Source organism: Cebus imitator, unplaced genomic scaffold (genome assembly GCF_001604975.1).
Source record: "Cebus imitator isolate Cc_AM_T3 unplaced genomic scaffold, Cebus_imitator-1.0 Scaffold0, whole genome shotgun sequence".
Classification (NCBI taxonomy): Eukaryota; Metazoa; Chordata; class Mammalia; order Primates; family Cebidae; genus Cebus; species Cebus imitator.
In genome coordinates, this window is record NW_016107315.1 from 15908332 (window position 1) to 15932505 (window position 24174).

The 24174-nt window shown below is 35.1% G+C and overlaps 1 protein-coding gene across 5 annotated transcripts in view; it reads left to right on the top strand.

Moving 5' to 3' along the window:
* ARHGAP32 (Rho GTPase activating protein 32) overlaps positions 1-24174 on the top strand; it is a 316763-nt gene that overhangs the window by 277844 nt on the left and 14745 nt on the right. For all 5 annotated transcript variants that reach the window (XM_017523437.2, XM_017523455.2, XM_037736140.1 and 2 more), the window contains 8 exons: positions 2421-2570; positions 10334-10436; positions 11792-11936; positions 12374-12456; positions 20763-20870; positions 21135-21280; positions 21836-22031; positions 23666-23811. In XM_017523437.2, coding sequence (XP_017378926.1) covers positions 2421-2570; positions 10334-10436; positions 11792-11936; positions 12374-12456; positions 20763-20870; positions 21135-21280; positions 21836-22031; positions 23666-23811 — 1077 coding nt within the window. The remainder of the gene's footprint in view (positions 1-2420; positions 2571-10333; positions 10437-11791; positions 11937-12373; positions 12457-20762; positions 20871-21134; positions 21281-21835; positions 22032-23665; positions 23812-24174) is intronic.

The following is a 24174-nucleotide window of genomic DNA, read 5'->3' on the forward strand; positions in this document are numbered from 1 at the left end:
TTGTAATAACCAAAACAGCATGGCATAAAAACAGACACATGGACCAGTGGAACAGAATAGAGAACCCAGAAACACATCCAGACAACTGCAGTGAACTAATTTTTGTCAGAGGCGCCAAGAGCATACACTGGGGAAATAACAGTCTCTTCAATAAATGGTGCTGGGAAAACTGGGCATCCATGTACAGAAGAATGAAACTAGACCCCTCTCTCTCACCTTATGCAAAAATTAAGTCCAAATGGATTGAAGACTTAAATCTAAGTCCTCAAACTATAAAACTACTAAAAGAAAATATTGGGAAAAATCTCCAGGACAGTTAGAAAGGGGAAAGATTTCATGAATAACACAACAAGCATGGGCAACTTAGGCAAAAATGGACAAATGGGATCACATCAAGTTCAAAACCTTCTGCACGGAAAAGGAAACAATCAGTAAAGTGAAGAGACAACCCACAGAATGGGAGAAAGTATTTGCAAACTACCTATCTGACAAAAGATTAATAAGCAAAATATATAAGGCGCTCAAAAAACTCAAAGGAAAAAAATTTAATAATTTGATTAACAAATGGACAAAAGATCTGAATAGCCATTTCTTAAAAGAAGACATGCAAATGGCAAATAGGTATATAAAAGATGCTGAATATCATTGATCATTAGAGAAATGCAAATTAAAACTACAATGAGATGTCATCTCACCTTAGAATAGCTTTTATCGAAGACAGGCAGTAACAAATGTAGAAAAAAGGGAACCCTTGCACTTTGTTGGTGGAAATGTAAATTAGTACAACCACTATGGAGAATAGTTTTGAGGGTCCTCAAAAAACTAAAAATAAAGCTACTATACAATACAGCAATTCCCCAAAAGAAAGGAAATTCGTATATGGAAGAGATACCTGCATACCATCATGTTTGTTGTATCCCTGCTCACAATAGCCAAGATTTGTAAGCAGCCTAAGTGTTCATCAGCAGATGAATGGATAAAGAAAATGTGGTACATATACACAATGCAGTAGTATTCAGCCATAAAAATGTAATGAGATTCAGTCATTTGCAACAACATCCAACAACTAGATGTATTATATTAAGTGAAATAAGCCAAGCACAGAAAGACAAACTTCGCATGTTCTCCCTTATTTGTAGGATCTGAAAATCGAAACAATTGAAATCATGGAGACAGAGAGTAGAAGGATGGTTACCAGAAGCCAGAAAATAAGCCGATGTTGGGGGAATAGGGATGATTAATGGGTACAAAGAAAGAGAAAGAATGAATAAGACCTGGTATTTGATAGCACAACAGACTGACAAACAGTCAAAATTAATTTAAATGTACCTTTAAAAATAACTACAAGACTATAATGGGATTGTTTGCAACAGAAAGGATAAATGCTTGAGGGGATGGATATCCCATTTACCCTGGTGTTATTATTACACTTTGCATGCCTGTATCAGAATACCTCTTGTATCCATAAATATATATGCCTACTGTATACCCATGAAAAATTTAAAAATGTATAGCAGGATTCAGTAAGACTCCCAGTAATCATCTGCAAACTGAGTAGGTGGATTGAGGCCATCTGGCTTAGTCTTCTATCTAACGACTAATCTTTGACCTCATCATATTGTTGTGTGTCAACATTTAGCATAATTAATTATCCCTATAGGCTGTACTTCTCAGCAAAAGTCATTTTAAAGAGATTTACTTTCAGTTTTTTTCAATTGTCTTTCTAATGTATCAGTCAGTGAAAATATTTTTTCAAATATTAATTTACTCACCTCTTGCCTTGATCTACAAAGGTTGAGAAGTATTTAGTATGTTATAGACAAATGTTAATGGAAGATCTGATGCTTTTGTGGGTGTGTGTTTTTTATTTATATAGCCATAGCCATTAGGTTGACAAGTGTGTTCTTTGTCATCATGGGCTTGTTCTCTTTGCAAAATGAGAGTTTTCTTTTTTCAGTTGTATTCAACAGATTACAAGTGCTATGAAAATTTCTAACCATCAAGTAAAATAATTTAAAAATAGACTAGAAATGCAAATTACTTTTACATCATTTTAAGTCTTACTTATTTTAAAGATCTCCAAAGCAATGTATTACAGCAAAAAACTCAGGTTCCTCTTGTAATCCTGTAACATTCTTAAGTGTGCATTGGGAAGATGACTGGTTTACCAAGCATGATTCAGATGTCATGGGTTACAACACTTGAATTTGCTCACACTCTCATAAGGTAAGGTGGTGAGAAGAAAGTACAAAATTATGTTATTTATAACACAACTCTTAGCTGAAATTTTCCTGAAGATTATAAAGTGTGTTCATAATAGATCATTTAGCTGTCAGCCTCTCTAGATATGTTTCTTTTTATGCTAACTAAAATGTAACCTCTTGCCACAGCCAAGATATTTTCTCTTTATTGGTTTTTAGTGTCTAAAAAGCACGGCAAGCTCATTACTTTCTTACGAACATTCATGAAGTCTCGTCCAACAAAACAGAAGCTGAAGCAGCGGGGAATCTTGAAAGAGAGGGTGTTTGGTTGTGACCTGGGGGAGCACCTTCTAAATTCTGGTTTTGAAGGTAAAAATAAAATGTGCAAGCATATACTTTCAGTTTCTGATCTCTCCATATTGGTTCTCTATAACCAATTATGAAGTAGATTTATGCAAATGATACCTGTTTCATTTCAGTTCAATGCATGTATTAAGCTTTCTCAGTTACTCAGTTCTTGGGGGAGCTGAGAATGAAAAGTCTAAGAATGCACTTTGGCATCAGAGATGCTCATGTTCTGTTTGGGAAGAGTAGGACATTCACACAAAATGTATTACAACCTCCCTGTTATTTTGTTAGTTTCTATTTCTCCCTAGATAGCTTCTTCAGCCAGTTTTGCCACCCACATTTTATTCCTAAAATATTTATCTAATTCTTCTTATGGAAAAAACTACCATAGTTTTGACACATAAAGTGCCAAAATCAATCTTCCGATTTTTTTTTGTTTTTAAAGAGACAAGGCCTTGGTTTGTCACCCAAGCTGGAATGCAGTGGTGTGATGAGAGCTAACTGCAGCCTTGAACTCCTAGACTTAGGCAGTCCTCACACTTCAGCCTCCTGAGTAGCTGGGACTAGAGGCATACACCACAACACCTGGCGAATTTTTCTCATTTTATTTTTTAATAGAGAATCTGTATTTTATTTTTTGTAGGAATCTATATTCCTTTATTTATAAATTAAATTATGAATCAAGAATTTAATTTTTGAATGGGGAGAAGGATAGAAGGGAAAGAAAAAAATGTTTTCCTTTTATATTTTAAAATAGCACTTTCCTCTAGCATCTCTTTCAGAGATTCCAGAAGATGAAGGCAGGATCTACCTGTAATGTTGTTAAGTACCAGAAATGGGTGATTGTGAAATTCAAAATTTGTATGGGAAATACCCATTGTGCCTTTTGAGAAGACTATTAGTGAGAAACAGTGGTAAAGTAATAATACTGGGTTGATAGTATCAAGTTCAAATTAAGGTCTTACTCATTGGTTAAAGAATATCAATGGAGTTAGGAATTTAATGCAAACTGTACCATGTTTCTTGAGAGAGTAGACAAAATGTAATTTCAAACAGATGTTATTCTCAAATTAATACCAACTTAATGCAGATCCCAAAAAAACAAAAACAAAAACTCTGAGGATTAGTTTTGCAACTAATGCACATGGAAAACTCAACCAGTAAGAATGTCAAAAAAAAAAAATCAGTGATAGGATAGGAGACATCTAGTTTTACTAGATGTTAAAACAATATTCAAAACTAAAAGGCAGAGTTTTCACTGGGTACAGTAGTTCACACCTGTAATCCCAGCACTTTGGGAGTCCAAGGCAGGCAGATAGCTTGAGGCTAAGAGTTTGAGATCAGCCTGTGCAACATGGTCTCTACCAAAAATACAAAAATTAACCAGCAAAGCAGTACGCGCCTGTAATCCCAGCCACTTGGGAGGGCAAGGTGAGAGAGCTCGGGAGGTGGGGGTTGCAGTGAGCTGATTTTACACCACTGCACTCCAGTCTGGGTAACAGAGCAAGACCTTATCTTTAAAAAAAAAAAAAAGAGTTTTTTGCAGAGAATGAAATGTGAGTCAAACAGCTTAGAGTGTTCAGAAGTAGCTGTTACTCTACATAAGAATCCATTGTGAGAAAAGTATGGTTTTAGAACCATGTCATGAGGAAGAACGATTTATAATATATAGAGATAATTAAATAGCAGTTTTGAAAAAAATTTACATTTTGTCATACTGAAAATAAACTTCAAATGTGTAAGTTAACCATTTTAAACTTACAGAATTGCCAATGTGAATTGATTTTGTTTTGAGATAAAATGAATGATAGCTCCTTCTCAGGTTTAAACAAAAAACATAAAGAGATGACTTAAATATATATACTTTTCATATAATGAAAAATAACAATGTAGAGGGAGAGGTATCATAGACAAGAAAAATAATCATTTTTGGATATGATGAAATGCTGCTATCATAGTGTATGAGAATATCATTTCAGATTTTTGGAAAAATTTAAGTTCCTGAGTAAAAGAATGGAGAAAAGATATAAACATTAAACTATCACAGGGCAATCGATAATAAACAAAATACAGAAAAATGTTTCTCCTTATTTGTAGTCCTGGAAATGTATCTTTAGGCAATTTTGAAATACTATTTTACATTGGTAAATATTAAAGCTATTTTTCTAAATTATTATATCCAGTGCCATTAAACATAGTAGTGGTTTTTACCAATAGGTTAAGAATTGTTGACTTCAGATGGTTCTGAGTTAGCACTGCCTTTTTGGAAAACATTTGACACTTCATAGCAAGACACTTTATAGTGTTCCCCTCAGCTAATGAATTCATGCTTACGGACTTACCTTAATGTCATAATTAAATAGAAACAAAAATGTTCATTATAACATTATGTATGAAAGCAAAAAAAGTTAAATACCCAAATTTGGGAGAATGTTCTTTTTTGAGATGGGGTTTCACTCTGTCATCTAGACTGGAGTGCAGTAGCACAATCTCAGGTCACTGCAACCTCTGCCTCCTGGGCTTAAGCTATCCCCCTGCCTCAGCCTCCTGAATAGCTGGGACTACAGGCATGCACCATCACACCCAGCTAATTTTTGTATTTTTTGTAGAGATTTGATTTCACCATGTTGGCCAGGATGGTCTTGAACTCCTAGAGTCAAGCAATCTACCCACCTCAGCCTCCCAGAGTGCTGGGATTATAAGCATGAGCCATCACACCCGGACAGGGGAATGTTCTATAAATGTTGAAGCTGTTAAAAATTTTAAGTTTGGGCTGGGTGAGATGGCTTATTCCTGTAATCCTAGTACTTTGGGAGGCCAAGGTAGGAGGATCACCGGAGACCGGGAGTTTATACCAGCCTGGGCAGCATAACAAGACCCCATTTATACAAAAAAATATACAAAATGAGCTGGGCATGGCGGCATACACCTGTACTTCTAGCTAGTTTGGAGGCTGAGGTAGGAGGATTGCTGGACCCCAGGAGTTGGAGACTACATTAAGCAATTAATCATGCCACTGCACTCCAGCCTGGGCAACAGGGCAAAACCCTGTCTCTAAATAAGTAAGTAAGTAAGTAAGTAAGCAAGTAAATAAATAAATAAATAAATAAGTTTGAAAACAGTGTAGAAACCTGAAACAATGTTGTATATAAACAGTAGATATAATTCTTAAAAGTCTGGATATGTAGGTGATATGAAAAATGAATATAATTAAAGTATTAGAGAATATTGTGATTTTTTTTTCTTAGCTTTCTTGCTTTTTCAGTTAAAAAATTAGAGGAATATTAGAAATGAATTTCATAATCCTGGAAGATTAATCCCTCTTTACCAACAAAGTTAAATGACTAGAAGAAAAAATTGACTTGTGATGTTAAAGTGTAATTGAAATTCAGTAAACTTTAGGAGCCAGAAACCTTGAAGACTGAGGTCAGATATATTATACTTGGCATGTTAAAATAATTTCCTGTTTCATTAGGGGTAAGAAATGAATAAATATTCATAAGAAGGATGTTCATTTGAATATTCAAATGAAGCCTAAATTAGCAGGAGAAGGGAAACCTTTGAAGTTTATTAACTAAGTTTTAATTAGGAAGTAAAATGTTTTTTTTAGCAGTTAAATGATGTAGTAGTTTGTCTTTGATTTAATGAATATGTTAGGAATTTTAGTTTTTTAGGATCTTAAGACTTTGTAGGGGGCTGGGTGTGGTGGCTCACTCATGTCTGTAATCTTAGCACTTTGGGAAGCCAAGATAGGAGGAACAACTGAGCCTAGGAATTTTGAGACCAGCCTCAGCAGCATGGCATGTTTAATGCCATGTAACATGTTTAACCTTGCTTAGATGTGATCATTAATATGAAAGAGAGGCCTGGCGTGGTGGCTCACGCCTGTAATCCCAGAACTTTGGGAAGCTGAGGCAGGCAGATCACCTGAGGTCAGGAGTTCAAGACTAGCCTGGCCAATATGGTGAAACCCTGCATCTACTAAAATTACAAAAATTAGCTGGGTGTGGTGGCTCATACCATAGCTGGAATTCTAGCTGCTCAGGAGGCTGAGGCAGGAGAATTGCTTGAACCTGGGAGGCAGAGGTTGCAGTGAGCCAAGATCATGCCATTACACTGCAGCCTGGGTGACAGTGCAAGATTCTGTCTCAAAAAAGAAAAGAAAAAGTTAAGGAGAGTTTTCTAATTTGTTCTGCCATGCTCATTCTCTCTCAAATATCAATTCAAATTTAGTTGTACTTAGAAGTTTCAGGTGTGTTTTCGTTCTTCTTAAGGTTAGTAGGGGAAGACAGAAGCTATTATATCACATCTTTCTGAAAAATAGCAGGTTAAACTACAGTATTCATCTTTTCCCTAATTATGATAAAATCTAATTGAGTGGAACAGAGAGTTTTCTGGTATCTGATACCAGAAAAAAACCTGATTTTTTATCATTAATTTTTTTGTAGAGACAGGGCCTCTACAAAAAAATTTTTAAAAATTAGTTGGGCATGGTGGCCCACACCTGTGATTCCAGCTACTTGAAAGGCTGAGGTGGGAGGATGCATCAAGGATGTAGTGAGCCATTTCCTACTTCTTTTAGCCATATTCTAATTTTAAGGATCACCAATTTTAATTTAAATATGTAATTCTTATTCTGTTGTCATATGATATTTTAAAAACTAAGAATGTAAAATGAAAGTAAATCAGAAGTGTATTATGTGGAGAATGTGGGAATGATTCTAAAAGTCGTACAATCTTTTGGAGGAACCATTTTGGAGGTTTCTAATGTTATTTTTTGACTACATCATTATTCAGTATACATTTGGCTGATTTGTTAGATGGTTTGGGGTAACTAATAAACTGCCTTTTTTCTAAAACTAGGATTTTTTTTACAAAACAGAATGTATTAGATTCTTATACTGCTTTCCTACTATTTAGTGAAAAAAGAAACCAGATCTTTTTTTTCTTCTGACATTGTTTTTCAGTTCTGCTCTCTTTTCTTCAAAATTCAAGTTTATGTTTTTCTTTCATTTTGCCAGCTATTTATATTAAATGTCTCATTTGTCTCTCTTAAACTTATAAGTAATAATTATGTAATTTTATTTATTAAGCTTATTATGTGATTGTTGTGTAGACATTCAGTCCTTCTACTCAGGGAATACAAAATATAAGAAAACAATTCAGATGCTTGCCATGAAGTATTATGTGAGTGGGGACTTGGTCCTATTATCAGGAAAACACCTCTAATTCTCCATGTTTTCAATGTTTTCCTACTTATTTGGAATAGTAAACAGATATGAATCTTTTAACACACAGATGTACACATCCAATAAAAATTACCTATCCTTTTTTATAAATAGTAGCTTAATTTTACAAAAAATGTTTGTGTGCTAGTATAGATTGACAATATGGAAAAGTTAGGAAATAAAATACTGTGCTCTGAAGGGTTGCCTTCCAAGACAAACTGCCTGTGTACTTGGGTGAATTAGCTTGTTAATTCGGAGCATACATAATGAGAAGCATCTTCTTGATGCTTTACAGGAAAAAATTTTAACTCTTTTCCTAAGTAATGATGTTAATTATCCCTGTAATCTCTAAATATATTCCCTTTGAAGCAGGTGACTGAAATTTTCTAGCCCCAAATTTTATTATTCCACTTCCAGTTTTTAGAATTGAAGCCTAAAACACCGATGTTATCATTGGTGGGACAATGTTAGAACTAGGACCCAAGCTTTTGTAAAGATACTATATATTTTGCATATGATTTTGACACAGAGATTGCTTCTACTATCAATTGAATCCACAAGAAGTACCCAGCAATTCTGCCTGCCCTTCATCTTTACTGCATAAATATATCCCTTTCTTGTTGCTAAAAGTCTTGAATATTTTTAGAGGCAGAAATTAGTCTAACTCTGTATGAAAACTAAGGCTCCTTCCCTGCTAACTTGACCAGATAATAACTATTTCAGGCTCTGAGGGCACCTGTAAATTAATTTACTTGCTAATTGTGTACATTGTGTCAGGACAGTGTTCCTGAGTTTTAAATATACAAAGATGAATTTTGCATGGTTTTGCACTTGAAGAGCCCACGGTCAGAAAACGGTAATAATAAATGATAATTTGAAATATTGTTCTGTGAGCACATAAAACACAGTGCTCACCTACCTCTACTTGTGGGTATTCAATGAAGGCTTGCTTAAGAGTGATGGTTTAGCTGGATTTTGAACAATAGCCAAGAATTTTCTATATGAAGGAGGGTTGTAGGGGAGAGAATCCAGCTAGAGGAAATTGTTTTGTGAAGGAATCATAGGATGGTTGGTTTGTATGGCAAAAGGTAAGATTTTACTTGGCCTGGAGCTGTGGAATATGGAAATACAATAATAATTGAGTATGAATTGTGAAAGACCTTCTCTGCTGGGCAGTATATTGCAGTAGCTAAAAGCATTGGCTCTGTATTTGGACTGCTTGAGTTAGAATCTCACTTCTGCCGCTGTTTCCTGCCTGCCCTTGAGTAAAACTTACTCTTTCTAAGATACAATTTCTTCTCTATAAAAATGGGGATATGATAGTACTTTCCTTGCAGGATTTCTCTGAAAATCAGAAAGTATGCATTGTAAAGCACTTAGCCTGTTGTATATTTAGTACTTAATATTATCAGCTGCTGGTTTTTGTTTTTTGCTTTATTTTTTAATCAAAGATAAGGAGGTTAAGTTTTAAATGTTCTTATAGAACCTGACAGAATTTAAAGATAGACTCCAGGAAGGACAACAAAATTTAGGAAAACCAAGGAACAGTCGATTATAATAATAAAGGAATGACAATATACGGTAAATGAAATATATTCACTAAAATTATCTTATTAAAATGTCTTGTTTGTTTCATTTGCCACTCCGAATGTTTTATCTCTATTATAGTAGCTCTTTGCAAACCAAAATTTCCAAGGATTTCTTTTCAAGGATTTTAACTAACCCTATCAAATGATCATACTAAAGTCTATAAACTCATCAATCTGCATTGCAAAACAACTAATGTTAAAGTCTCAGCTGTTATAAATTTTGAATAGTTATAAAAATTTTTTTATCATATACTTTGAAAATTCTATTCTATACTACATGGCTCAGACAGCTTTCCAGTGTATATTAATGGAGCTAGCCAGACAGCGTGTCCTTTATTATGAGCTGATAATATAAAGTCAGAATGTCAGTAAGTTAATGTAAAAATGGCCAGGAAGTTACAAGATTCTATCTATTTGAAATTGCTTTGGCCTTTGCATTATATTAGTGTTTTGTTTATTGAATTCAAAGTCAGAATTTACATTAACTATGAAAAGATAGAAGATACTTTTTTAGAAGCAAAACTTTGCAGCACTTACAAGGGGATAAACATTTAACTTTATATATCCATTTGCTATATATGAAAGTCAGCTGAACAGATGTATTTTTTAAAAATCTGGCATGGTGTTAGGACTAAACAGTTCATTTTACTGTAATATGTTACTGTAACATGATCTAACTGAGTCTACTGCAGAAGATAGATTGTCCTAATAATGTATAAACTCTTACTTAGTTAAGTGTAATGACATAGAGCCAGTCTTGATTATTCAGGAATTGTTTATCTATTTGAGGTGTGAAATTAGATAAATATACCCCATCATTTTTTGTAGTGGATTAATTTTTGCCTCTTTTATCTTTAATTTACAAATTTTATTTTGCTTTTGTAAACTAAAACAATCTTATTTTTTGGCAACTTTGGTTACAGCGAATACTACTAATTTAATCTATGTCTTTAAAAATTCTCTTTAGTGCCCCAGGTTCTTCAAAGCTGCACAGCATTCATTGAGAGATATGGCATTGTGGATGGAATATATCGCCTTTCTGGTGTTGCCTCCAATATCCAGAGACTACGGTAAAATCTTATATGGCATTTTTTCACTCCTATTTAACTAATTAAAATGAAAATATTTCAAAAACGGATTCACTTACTTTGATAACCTGTTGTTATTAAAGTAGCTTAGATAAAATAGGAAATAATATCCATGTTATTTTCTGTGTATACTTTCCTAAATGGCATTTTTTCATCTGTAATATCAGATAATCATTCACCTTAATCTCTTCAGTACTTGTATTTTGCCTCTTTATAATGATTGAAGATTTTAGCAAATTGAGTTTGAGCTGATGACAGCGGTAAGAGATAAAATTTGCATTATAATAGAGTTATTCTTTAGGTGTTAATTAAAATGGATGGTAATGGAACATTTTCTCATCTCCTTTGACCCCGATTCTGTGTATATGCTCAAGTATGCATCCGTACGTATCCTCCCCAAATCTTCTCTGAGACAAAAACAGTGACATACTCTGTGTCAGCAATATTTTATTTTTGCTTAATCTTTTGGATTCTAGTCTATTCTTGATATGCCATTATCTTTTGTTTTGTATTGTGGTGCATGGTAACTGCCATTATTCTGTAGGGACTTTAATATTTTAAAGAATCACAGAGCCCGTCTCAGTTTTTGGGAATACATGCTTGAAAAATACATAAATACCACTTGTACTAAAGACAGTTTTAGTCTTCAGTTTAAGACAAAGTAAATCCCATATTCATATTATACACACACATTAATCCTCTAGGTAGATGATAAGTGGTCTCATGCCTGTGGATTAATATTAATTAAATTCCTGGAGAGTGAGCTTAATCTGCCTTATTATTCTGTATACAACTTTTAGTTTACTCATTCTAATGATACACATTTTCCTGCTTATTAAAATTTGTTGTTAGGTAGGTAGGAATTGCTTTATGTTGTTTCTGACTTTTTTACCCTGCTTTAGAAAAGCATTCTTGTGCCGTATAATTTGTACCTGCAGAATTTCTGCTCATAATTGTTCGTGGATCATTTGCCATTCAACGCTAGTCCCTAGACTTGCCAAAATATTGGATATTCAAATCATTAGCAATTAGGAGTCCTGTTTTCAGACTGATGTACTGTAAGAGCTGTTCATTCATATGTATCTCAGAGGCCATTGTACATTTTAATGTTAAAGCTGTGCCCTTAATTTCTACATAGAAAGGTATCTGTCTTGTACTAAGACATCCAGTTGTTGCTGAAGTCCAAACATGACTTATGTAAAGTATAATAAATAGAAGATAATAGCAACTCACTGAAATAGAGCTAAATACTTTTAGGGCCTATGCTTTCTGTTTTTAAGACATATATTTGCTTTCCTCAGTCAAGTGACTTGCTTGTCCTCTTCTGTCTATATCAGCCATGAATTTGACTCTGAGCATGTCCCCGACCTGACGAAAGAACCATATGTTCAGGACATCCATTCTGTGGGCTCCCTATGTAAGCTGTACTTCCGGGAACTCCCAAACCCTCTGCTTACCTACCAGCTGTATGAGAAATTTTCTGTGAGTACAGGCTACTTTTGAATCTAATTCTTTGTGGAACTTTGCTGTGCTTTTGTTCAAAACATGGGAACGTTGGTTTCGTCCCATGTAAGAAATAGTTCTATGACTAAAATGACTTCTAAAAAAACGAATATTGCCAGTTAGTCTGTGGTCTTTGCTGTAGAGTATCATTCTGTTGCTTTCTGACTTTGAGCTACTAGTCTTGTTACCCTTAATACGGATTACTGTCAAGCCTTTTAAACTTAGTTTCGTAGATCTCAGTGTTCACACACTGCATGGAAACAGTTGACTTCCTTAATACAATGTTGTGTTTCCTCACCATGTTGCATCCAAGAGCAAAGTGAGTTGATCTCAGAGTGAAAATTAAATTGTAAGTGAAGAACTTTGATTTTTACCAACAAAGCTCACTAGTTTATTTTGTACTGTGACTGTTCTAGGATGCAGTTTCAGCAGCAACAGATGAAGAAAGGCTGATAAAAATCCACGATGTCATCCAGCAGCTCCCGCCACCACACTACAGGTCAGCCACTGTGGGTAAATACCAGGTGGAGTTAGCGGTTGATTGACCTGTAAACAGTTTTTTTTTTTTTCCCTTTGGATTTCTATTTAAACTTCCTTGGAGTTCTAATTAAATTTCCATTTTAAAAGAATGGATTTGTATTTTACTTATACATATATAAACACACACATATACTATATATATGTGTACGTGTGTGTGTGTGTGTGTGTGTGTGTGTATGTTTAGATGTTCATTGGTCCTTAGATCCCCAGGGCCTGGCACACTGCTTTGTATCCTATAGGTACTTAAAGGTAGGTTGAATGAATAGATGGATAGACAAATGGATGGTAGACTAAACTTGTAGATTTTTTGTTTGTTTTAGTTTCTTCATTGGTTTTGTTGTTGTTGCTACTTTTTAAAACATAATTTGATTTGTATGTTAGTTTGAACTCTTGGAAATATTTGTGGTTACGTCTGAGAAAACCAGAATAAAATTGAAGAGGACTTTGCCAGCTAGTGAGAAAAAGAAAATGGTTGAAACTAGATTTTAGTATGCAAAGAAACAAAAGATACTTTAAAATTTCAATTGTTGATAAGAAATTAAATTCAGCAGATGTTCTAGTAATATGCAAATTAATTTTTTTTTTTTTCCAAAATGACATTGCTTATATATATGTTTCAAAAATTAGTACTTTAGGCCAGGTGCCATTGCTCACACCTGTAATCACAGCACTTTGGAAGGCCGAGGTGGGTGGATCACCTGACCCTTCCAAAGTGCTGTGATTACAGGTGTGAGCAAGACCAGCCAGGCCAACAGGGCACCACCCTGTCTCTACAAAAAATACAAAATTAGCCAGGCATGGACACAGACGCCTGTAATCCCAGTTACTCAGCAGGCTGAGGCAGGAGAATTACTTGAACCCGGAAGGTGGAGGTTGCAGTGAGCCGAGATCATACCACTACACTCCAGCCTGGACAACAGAGCAAAACTCTGCCTCAAAAAAAAAAAAAAAATTAGCACTAAATCAACCCAACATTTTTAATCAATACTAAAAATCAATAGATATTTTAAAATCAACACTATAGATATAAGTGCATGATAGTCATGACCTAGGAGGTAACTTAGTATCAGTAATTTATTGTCCTATTGATAAAGTCCATCTGAAGAGGAATGTGATAAAATTAATGAGGGCTAAGGACCCATTAAACAGTGAAAAAAAGAAAAGAAAATTAAAGAGTTGTGGAGAGGTAAGCTCAAAGAAAGTGAGATATTTAGCCCTGAAAAGGAAGGCTGGAGAGACGAATCTGATCAGTATACAGTTATTTGAAGAATGGGGAGAAGAGGACTTTTATCAACTAATCAGAAAAAGTAACCCTAGTGCCATATAAAGACTATCGGATTTGGTAGACCTGAGTCTGAATTTCCAGATCCACCACTGATCACCTATGTGACCTAAGAGTCAATCTTAATATCTGTGACTAGAATATAGTCAGCCCTCCATATCTGTGGGTTCCATATCCATGGATTCAACCAATCATGCATCAAAAATATTAGGAGGGATCTGTACTGAATATTTACAGACTTTTTTCTGTCATCATTCTATTAATACAATATAGCAACTATTTATATAGTATTTACATTGTATTAGGTGTTATGAGTAATCTAGAGATGATTTAAAGCATTTGGGAGGATTGTGTAGGTTATGCGGAGCTACTACAACAACATTTTACGTGAGGGAATTGGGCATCCATTGACTGTATTGTCTGTGGAGGGCCCTAAATCAATCTGCCATTGATACCAAAGGACAACTGTACTCACCTACTTAAGAGGATTTTTTAAATGATAAAATGTGTGAATGGGCCTGAACCCTGCTATTTTTGTTTCAAATTAAGCAGAGCAAGATGGATGGTTAGATTTAAGCCGAGGTCTCTTGGCAATTTTATATGATTTACCATGTAAATATATCTTTTTATACATTAAAAAAGTTATCAATATGACATGTGTAGATAGCTTTAAAAAGCCAAATGTCATGCAGAGCTGACAGTAAGAAACAGCAGTTACCAGCTGCACACCCTCCATCCAAACTCCCTCTCTCCCAGAAGTTATTACTGTCAGCTCTCTCTGCTGGAGTTGACTCCGCTGTTTCTGATAGCATGCTTATATTGCTGTGTGTGTATTTTTCATTCCTTGGCGACATTTATTGCTTTCCTTTTAGGGTAAATGAGGAATTAGCTCTCTTGCAACCTCTTCCCCACAATACCACCACACAAACACACACTTCCCCTTCACTCATCTTCATAGTCTAATTATATCAGCGTTTGGAGTTAAATCAGTATTCGGTGTCTCCATTGTAGTAACTCTCACTGTTATTCACAACTGCACTTAATCATATACTAGAATTGTATATCCTTCCTGGCACAACTTTTTGGCTTTTCTGTGAATTCATTGACCATTTTTGGCATGCCAGGTTTCTATTTGTCACTAATTTATCCCCCAGACTCTCCAACAGAACTATAAATGTTCTCTCAGTGTGTTCAAACATATCAATCTTAATCTTTTTCTTAATCTTTTTTCTTCCTGAAAACATCCTTTTTAGGGCCATCTGTTCCCTAGATCCAGGCTGATTGTTCTCTAGATCTACAAGGAGGCTGCCAACCCCAACCTTAACCCTCTCCCTGGAATTCCCTTCACCTTCTTTGTGAGTTAGATCTCTTCTCTTCTGGATATCTTGTTGTCATCTTCCTTGTTTTTATTACCTGCTTTTGTAGTATATATCTTTGATGTCTTACAGAGGAAAGGTGTATAGGAGATAAATTTTTTGAGACCTCAATATCTGAAAATACTCTTATTCTATTGTTGGATTCACTTGATAATTAGCTGTGTACTTTCAGTGTACAGATTATTTTTTCCCTACAATTTTGATGGTATTGTACCCTTGTTGTCTACTAAAAAATGCTACAATACAGTATTACTTTATTTACTTTAAGTAATGCTTTGAAGTAATGCAGTAAAGTCTGGTACTAGTGTGCCATTTTTTATATGAACTGTTTTGTTTTTATCCTTTCTGGAGGTTTTCAAATTTAGAACGTACCTAGTGGTCAGCTTTTACATTGACGTATCTTGGTATGGGTTCTTCTTCATTCTTCACTTTAGGCCCTTTGATGAGGCTTTTCTATCTGGAAATTTGTTTTTCAGTTTGGGGAAATTTCCTTGTACTATTTATTTGATGGTTCTCATTACAATTTAAACCCCTTCCTCTATTCCTGGAATTATTTTAACTCTTGAGCTAATCCTTTTATTTTTGCGTTTTCTCTTGGTCATTTTCTACCTATGGATATTCTTCATTTTCTCTGTTGACTTATAAGAATATTTATTTCTAAAAACTCCCTCCCTCCCTTATTTCTCAGAATATTCCTACTTTATATCATACTATTCTTATTTTATGGATACAGTCCCTAATCTCTGAGAATATTATTAGTAATTATAGGTTTTGTTTTGCTTTAAATTGTTCTCTGCTCATCATAGCATTTGATTTTTACTCATTTTACACTTCCTTTTTTGGCTGCAAAATGACCTTTTATAAAGACTTTGCAGAGCTTTCAACTAAGGTTTCATGGAGATAAGCAAGCAAAAATGATTTTTTAAATCATGTTTTGTAAATGTTGATAGCATTTAATTAATATGAATATAACCTTTCATAAACAGTTATGGAAACAATTCACTTTAAGTAAACTTATAATTCAAATAATGTTAGCCAGAGTGTTCAGGGGTGCCAAAGAGAAACCTATTAACTATAAAAACTTAGTATGCCCTAGCACCACTCAGTTCGTTTTTCAGAAGGACTTGAAAGTAGTGGTTAATGCTGTGAGTGAATTAAGAGAATACCAGTAAGAAGATACCCTGTCATATACATATAAATGTATGTATTTCCTTCCTCTAATGTGTTGTATATTTAATAGAATTCTTAATATTTTTTATATTTTCTCATACAGTCAAGTGCATATATCTCTTGCTATATATGTTTACATAAATCCATCACTATATGTATTATCTGTATCTCTTGTTTTATATATGTATTTATTTTCTACTGTATAGTACATTTATATATTCTACCATATATAATATCTAGATATTATAGGCATTGTGATATAGGGACTCTGGAGCCAAACTGACCATATTAGCTTTGTGACCTTGGGCAAGTCCTTTTGTCTCTCTGGGTTCAGTTTCATCATTTGTAAAACAGAGACAATAATAGTAACTTTCTCATAGGGTTGTGGTGAATATTAACAAAAAAGCACTTAGAACAAGGTCTATTAAATAGTAAATGCTATTATATGAACCAAATGAGTTTGCTGCTGTCATTGTTCTTATCTCCTATCATGCATACCCATCTATTTACTATGTGTTAAATCTGTAGATACACACACTTGTTTTTATATGTGTGTGTATGTATGTCTCCACTATTACTGATATGTATGACTTCTCTGCTATATTATGTTTACTCCATAATTATTTATATTCCTCCTGCCATAGTATATATTCTCCTATATTATAGGTATTTCCCACATAAGTAGGTATTTCCCTTCCTAATTATATATACAGAGCTCCCTTGCTTTCTCATCTTCCCTGTTGAACTTATATCCTACTTTACATTTTTAAAATATATACTGTATTGCCTATTCAATATACAGATGCTTGACTTACCATGACGCTCTGTCCAATAAGTTAAAAATATTGTAAGTCAAAAATTCATTTAATATACCTAACTGATCAGGCGTGGTGGCTCACGTTTGTTATCCCAGCACTTTGGGAGGCTGAGGTGGATGGATCATGAGATCAGGAGTTCAAGACTAGCCTGGCCAGCATGGTGAAACACGTCTCTACTAAAAATACAAAAAAATTAGCCAGGCATGGTGGCACGTGTCTGTAGTCCCAACTACTCGGGAGGCTGAGGCAGGAGAATTGCTTAAGCCTAGCAAGCGGAGGTTGCAGTGAGCTGAGATTGTGCCATTGCACTCTAGCCTGGGTGACAGAGCAAGACTCCATATATATATATATATATATTTTTTTTTTACTTGAACCATTGTAAGTTGGAGACTGTGTGTGTGTGTGTGTGTGTGTGTGTGTGTGCGTGCACGCGTGCACACTCAGAACACAGTAGGGAAAAATCACCTGGCAACACATTACACTGTGGAGTATTAGTGGGTTTGCCCTTGTGATGGTGTGACTGCCTGGGAACTGCCGCTCACTGCCTCTGCCTACCTTCATGAGAGAGTATAAGACCACATGTTGCTAGCCTAGGAAAAGATCAAAATTTGAAATGTGGCTGGGCACAGTGGCTCATGCCTGTAATTCCAGCACTTCGGGAGGCCAAGGCGGGCAGATCACTTGAAGTCAGGAGTTTGAGACCAGCCTGGCCAATATGGTGAAACCCCATCTCTACTAAAAATACAAAAATTAGCCAGGTGTGGCGGCACACACCTGTAATCTCAGCTTCTCGGGACAGCTGTGGCAGGAGAATTGCTTGGACCCAGGAGGCAGAGGTTTCAGTGAGCCGAGATCGCGCTGCACTCCAGCTGGGCAACAGACTGAGTTAAAAAAAATTTGAATTGTGGTTTCTGTTGAATGTTTATCACCTTTACACCATTATAAATGTCAAAAAATCATAAATTGAACCATTGTAAGTTCTGTATACAGTCTCTCTGAAACATAAGGTCCTTGAGGTCATGAATTCTGTTTTGTTTATCACTATATTTCCAGAGTAGAGTCTTGCAGATAGATGTTCAATAATACACATTGCACACATGTTTTATATCCTCTGTATACTATTTTATAGCTAGACTGTAGACACTTATATGTATATATCTAATATTATCCTCTTTGTCTGTGTTGTAATATACATTATATTACCTATATATATGTTCTACCTGGATTATATACATTGCCTACTATTATTATGTACATGTATATCTCCTACTTTATAATGTATATAATTTCTTCTTGCATAACTCTAGCTTCTTCAATATAACTTATGTATGTGTGTATCTCCTACTTCATATATCTTTTGATATAGACTTTTTATCTAAAATTTTAACATCAACATTTCTGAATTCCTAAGATGTTCTTGAAAAGCATAATTTTCAATACTGGTCTCATTTGGATATGCCATATGTTATTTAACCTTCCATAATTTGCATATTTAATCTACAGGTGGTATGAGGTATTTTCTTTTTCCTTTTTTTTTCTTTTTTGAGACAGCATCTCACTCTGTTACCCAGGCTGGAGTACAGTGGCACAATTGTGGCTCACTGCAACCTCCACCTCCCAGGCTCAAGTGATTCTCCCACCTCAGCCCCTCAAGAAGCTGGGACCACTGGCAGACACCACCACGCTAATTTTTTGTATTTTTGGGAGAGATGGCATTTTGCCATGTTGCCTAGGTCTGTCTCAAACTCCTGAGCTCAGGCAATCCACCCACCTCAGCATCCCAAAGTGATTACACGCGTGAGCCACTGCACCCAGCCTTCCTTTTCCAATTTTATATATTACTATGAGGGCCATCCTTTTACATGGAATCTAGATTATGTTTTTTATTATAGAATAATGACCTCGCAGTGAAATTCTGGAAATCTAAATTATTTTTCTGAATACTAGACAACAGTATCCAAATTATGTTCCAGGTTGTGAAGGTTTATACAATTCACACTCATCTGCTGAATATAAAAGTGCTCATTTTGTGGAATCCCGACTAAAATTCTACATTAACTTTTAAAAACATCTTCATAATTAGGCAAACCAAATAGATGTCTTTGGTTTTTCAAATTTGCAAATCTTATCAAATGCGTTTCTGAAGTCCTTTAATTATTGTCTTCATTCACCTTCTTCCAGTAATAAAATTTTACATGGTTTTCTAAACACATTTCTCAAACTTCTCACCTCTACATAGTACTCAGGCCAGCCTCACTTCTATCTGCCTTTCCTTACTTAATTATATACAGAAGAGACAGAGAATTACCATTTTAAATGTAAAGCAACTACAATGCCATTGAATGTCAGGCACTTTGGAACCACTCTGACCTTGATTTGAAATGCAGCACTGCCACTGCTAGTTTGTGGAAACCCCAGCAACCTTCACTTTGTCTTTGATACAAGGGGAATGGTAATTCTGTGCTTGTTAGAGCTATTGTGAGAATTCAATGAGACTGCTGGTAAAAGCATCTTGAATAATGCCTAATGCCTAGTCTAAGTATTATACTCCCTTTCTTCTCAAATTCACGTTAGGCCCATCTGAATCTTTGTGGCTCATATGTAGACCATATTTTATCTTTCATTACTGTTTCATATAATAGAGCCTTGTATTTCTGTCTCCTGTTCATTGCATTCATTGTCTTTTGTGTGTGTGTGTGAGACAAGGTCTTACTCTGTCACCCAAGCTGGCTCACTGCAGCACCCTTCCTGGGCTGGAGCAGTCCTCCTGTCTCAGCCTCCTGAGTAGCTGGTTCTACAGGCATGCACCACTACACCTAGCTAATTGCTTTTAGACTTTTTATAGAGACAGGATTTCGCCATGTTGCCTAGGCTGGTCTTGAATTCCTGAGTTGAAGTGATCTGCCTGCCTCAGCCTCCCAAACTGCTTAGATTCCAGGCGTGAGCCATGGCACCCAGCCCATTGTCTTTAATAGTTTTACTGTAGGTACGATTAGGTAGGACACTTTGAGGCATGGTAGGTGATAGATAATACCTCTGTGTGTGCACGCACACACACACACACACACACACACATACTTCCACTTACCTGGTTTAACTTATATTTAAGCTGATCATGTTTTGTTTTCAGAAATACTCTTCCCTGTTGTTTAATCTCAATAGATATGGAATTGTTTAAGTAAAGCAAATTTTAACCAGTGAAGATAAACTAGAACAGGAGGATTTGAATTAGGATCTTCATTTCAAAAGCATATTCTTTGGTCAAATATTTTCCCCTTGATGTCTATTGGAATTTTTCTTTTAACTGCTTTTAGGCTTTTGAGACATTACTATTTTCTTTCATAGAAGTGTGAAATCCTTTCCTGTTAGTATGTGTGCTGCAAGTAGAATGGTATAACTTCAAAATATTATTTATTCCAGAAACTAGCTTTGGTGGGAGATTCACTTCTAATAAGTAATATTTAAACCTACTGGGCAGGAAAAAAAAAAGTTTTCTTGGGTTTGTGTGGTCTCTTTCTTCATTTCACTGTTGAAAACTTAGAAATTAATCAGTAGGCTTTTATGTTCTATACTGCTACATCATGTTTCTTTCTGTTAATATGTTGTGTTTTATTTCCAGAACACTGGAGTTCTTGATGAGACACTTGTCTCTTCTTGCTGACTATTGTTCCATCACAAATATGCATGCAAAAAATCTAGCAATTGTTTGGGCTCCAAACCTGTTAAGGTAATTTGCATTTCACTTATGACTTTTAGTAGAACTAATCCTAAATAAAAGGCTAATTCATCAGTGTCCCTTAAGGAAAGTTTTAAAAGATAAAACAAATCTGTTCTTTTTATTTGCATCTGCCTAAAACAGGCAGCTAGGCCTTAGCTAAGGGACAGTAAAAGTATTTCTTCCTCTGTTTGTCTGTGATTTACACGTTTAAAAAAAGAGGCCCTTTACGACTGCTATCTTTACAACTCTGTGATGAAAATGTTTACCTCACAGATCAAAACAGATAGAATCTGCCTGCTTCAGTGGAACAGCAGCTTTCATGGAAGTGAGAATTCAGTCTGTGGTTGTTGAGTTCATCCTGAATCACGTTGATGTGCTCTTCAGTGGCAAAATCAGCATGGTCATGCAAGAAGGGGCAGGTACGGCTCTCATGGGTTCCTTCCGTACCAAGAGTGTGTGTCTCAGCTTCCAAATAAGTGGAAAACCACGCATTTCTTATCTCAATGAAAAAAACACATCACTGGTATAAGGTAGCTAATAATGTATGGCTGCTTACCAAAATGCACAGTTTGACAGTTATTTTGTATGTATGTAGTGAATGCTACATATTAGACCTATTGTGATATAAGTTCATGCCACGTTAAAAAAAACTTGTCATTCATTATTGATGTATATTAAAGTATAAAATGGAACAGAAGAAGAAAAATTGCTTTCAAAACTAAAAATATCTGAGTGACTGATCACCTTTCCTCATATCTTTTAAGGAAGGAGAACAGTTATTAAAGAGTTTTATATGTGTGTATGTGTGCCACTAGTAGGTCACCTTCAGTTTTTCACTTAATATAAAGCACTATGGTTTTTGCTATTTAAAATACTTGAAGAAAATTTGAAACAGCAGATACGTAGATAAATGGAGAGAGGGATACTAACAAATTGAATACACTGTCTTCATCACCTTCCTTTTCTTTTTGAAGCTTCTCTATCAAGGCCCAAGTCCCTCCTGGTATCCTCTCCATCCACCAAGCTGCTGACATTGGAAGAGGCCCAGGCACGAACACAAGCTCAGGTCAATTCTCCAATCGTGACGGAAAATAAATATATCGAAGTAGGAGAAGGACCTGCTGCACTTCAGGGAAAATTTCATACCATAATTGAATTCCCACTTGAAAGGTAAAATTTGTTAAACCCTGTTTTAAGATATGATTTTCATAGCTATGTACTATTATTTTCTTTTAGTTTGCTTTCAATTTTGTATTTTACTATTACTCCATTGAATTCTAGGCTAGTCCCAGAGAAACCTATTTATTCAAATATGGATGACACCGCTTCATGGGGAATGGTACAAATGATTCGTTCTTTACAACATCACGTAATTTTATAAAAGAAGAACATCAGCTGTATAGGGAAAATTGTTTAGAAAAATAAGGATATACTGTCATTATACAGTGTTAATTTTTCTCTCTGAAATATGTTGTTTTGAAATTTGTTTAGAAATAAGCTGTGTTTGAACAGTTTATTCAGAAAGTCAGGAATGGACAGTGACTTGTTTGATACTGGTTTTACATTAAGGTTAGAATAGATCAATAGTGTGGTCTCCCAACCAATAGCATCAGCATCACCTGGTGGTAATTGATAGAAGTACACATTGTCCAGTCCAGTCACACCCCAGACCCACTGGATCAGAAACCCTGAGCATGGGACCCAGCAATCGGTTGTTCATGTGACTTTCCGGGTGATTCTGATGTCTGTTAAAGTTTGAGAATCACTGAAGCAGTTTGCTCTCTCAATGTCCCTTCCATCTCTGAAATTCTATTACTCTAAAGAAATGATAATAACATGGTTTCTGTATCTTCTTTACTAGGTTGTAGTAGGAAGACTAATGTATGTAAAAGTTATTTTTGATGTCTCTGCTACTCCTTTGGCTATTACACATGAATGTAAGGATTTTGATTCTCTGGATTGGGTAGTACTAATATAACTTTAGAATTTGTTCTTCCTGTATTTTAGTATACTCCTCTAACTTCCTTTCACTTCCTGTGACTAAAAACGTTCTATCAACAAAAAGTCAGAACATACTCTTTTATTTTGTCATCCTGAGTTTGTCTTCAGCATCTTGATTTTATATTTTAGTTCCATAATTTACTCAAAGATTTCCTTATGGAGTAGTAGTTAAAAGAGTAGATATTGAGATATAGGTAGACCTGGATTTCAATCCTGACTCTACAATTTAATAGTTATATAATGTTAAGGAAGTTATTTGAACTTCTTAGTGCCATAATTTCCTTGGCTGCAAAATGAGAATAATAGTACCTACCTCATGTAGTTATATCTGATTTAAAGGAGATATCACATATAAGGCAGGTAGCACAGTGCCTGGCATTCAGTATATGTTTGTTATTATTCTTAATCCTTGTCTTCTTTTTTTTTTAACCTTTATTCTCTACTCACACCTAAAATCATTTTCTTTATGTATTATTTTTGGACACTTAATATTTCCTATTCCCAGATACACCTTATTCCTATTTATTCTGCAGTTTGTGAAGTTGAATCCAAATATTATACTATGTATAAAATGATCTTTGTGAAAATAGTTACTAATACTAAAATCCGCATGTTTAGTATCCATTTCCTGCTTTGGCTGCACTGTGTAGAATGTGCTGCCTGGAAGGTGGATGTTTGCTTACTATTTCACTTATGCTTCTCCAGGCCGTTTGGTTCTTTCTGTCATGTGTTCATTTCTTTTCTATAAGAAAAGACAGACCCATGGCTATCTTAATATTGATTCATTATTTTCTCTTTCATAGAAAGAGACCTCAAAATAAGATGAAAAAATCTCCTGTGGGTAGCTGGCGTTCATTTTTCAACTTGGGAAAATCATCATCGGTTTCTAAACGCAAGCTGCAGCGGAATGAAAGTGAGCCTTCAGAGATGAAAGCCATGGCTCTGAAAGGTGAATGCCTGAGAGGTTCTCACTTCTGGTGCTGTCATGATGGCCTTAGTTGCTCTGGGCACATTCTTCACATATTATGATCTGCTTCCATAATGTGTTCACAGTTGTGTCACACATATGAAGTGTCTTCTTTTATCAATTCTTTATCCTTAAATAGAAAAGTAACATAAATTATATATAAATATGTAGAAGTATCCAATTGATATAGTTTAGGGAAACTATATCAATTATATGTAATAAGAATGTGATTCAAATTCGCATATAGCTTGTCTATTGTTGTAAAATAAATACTGCTATGTTATCTAAATTTATTGATCTATATTTTTACAGATTTCAAAAATTACAAAACTGTGTTTCCATATC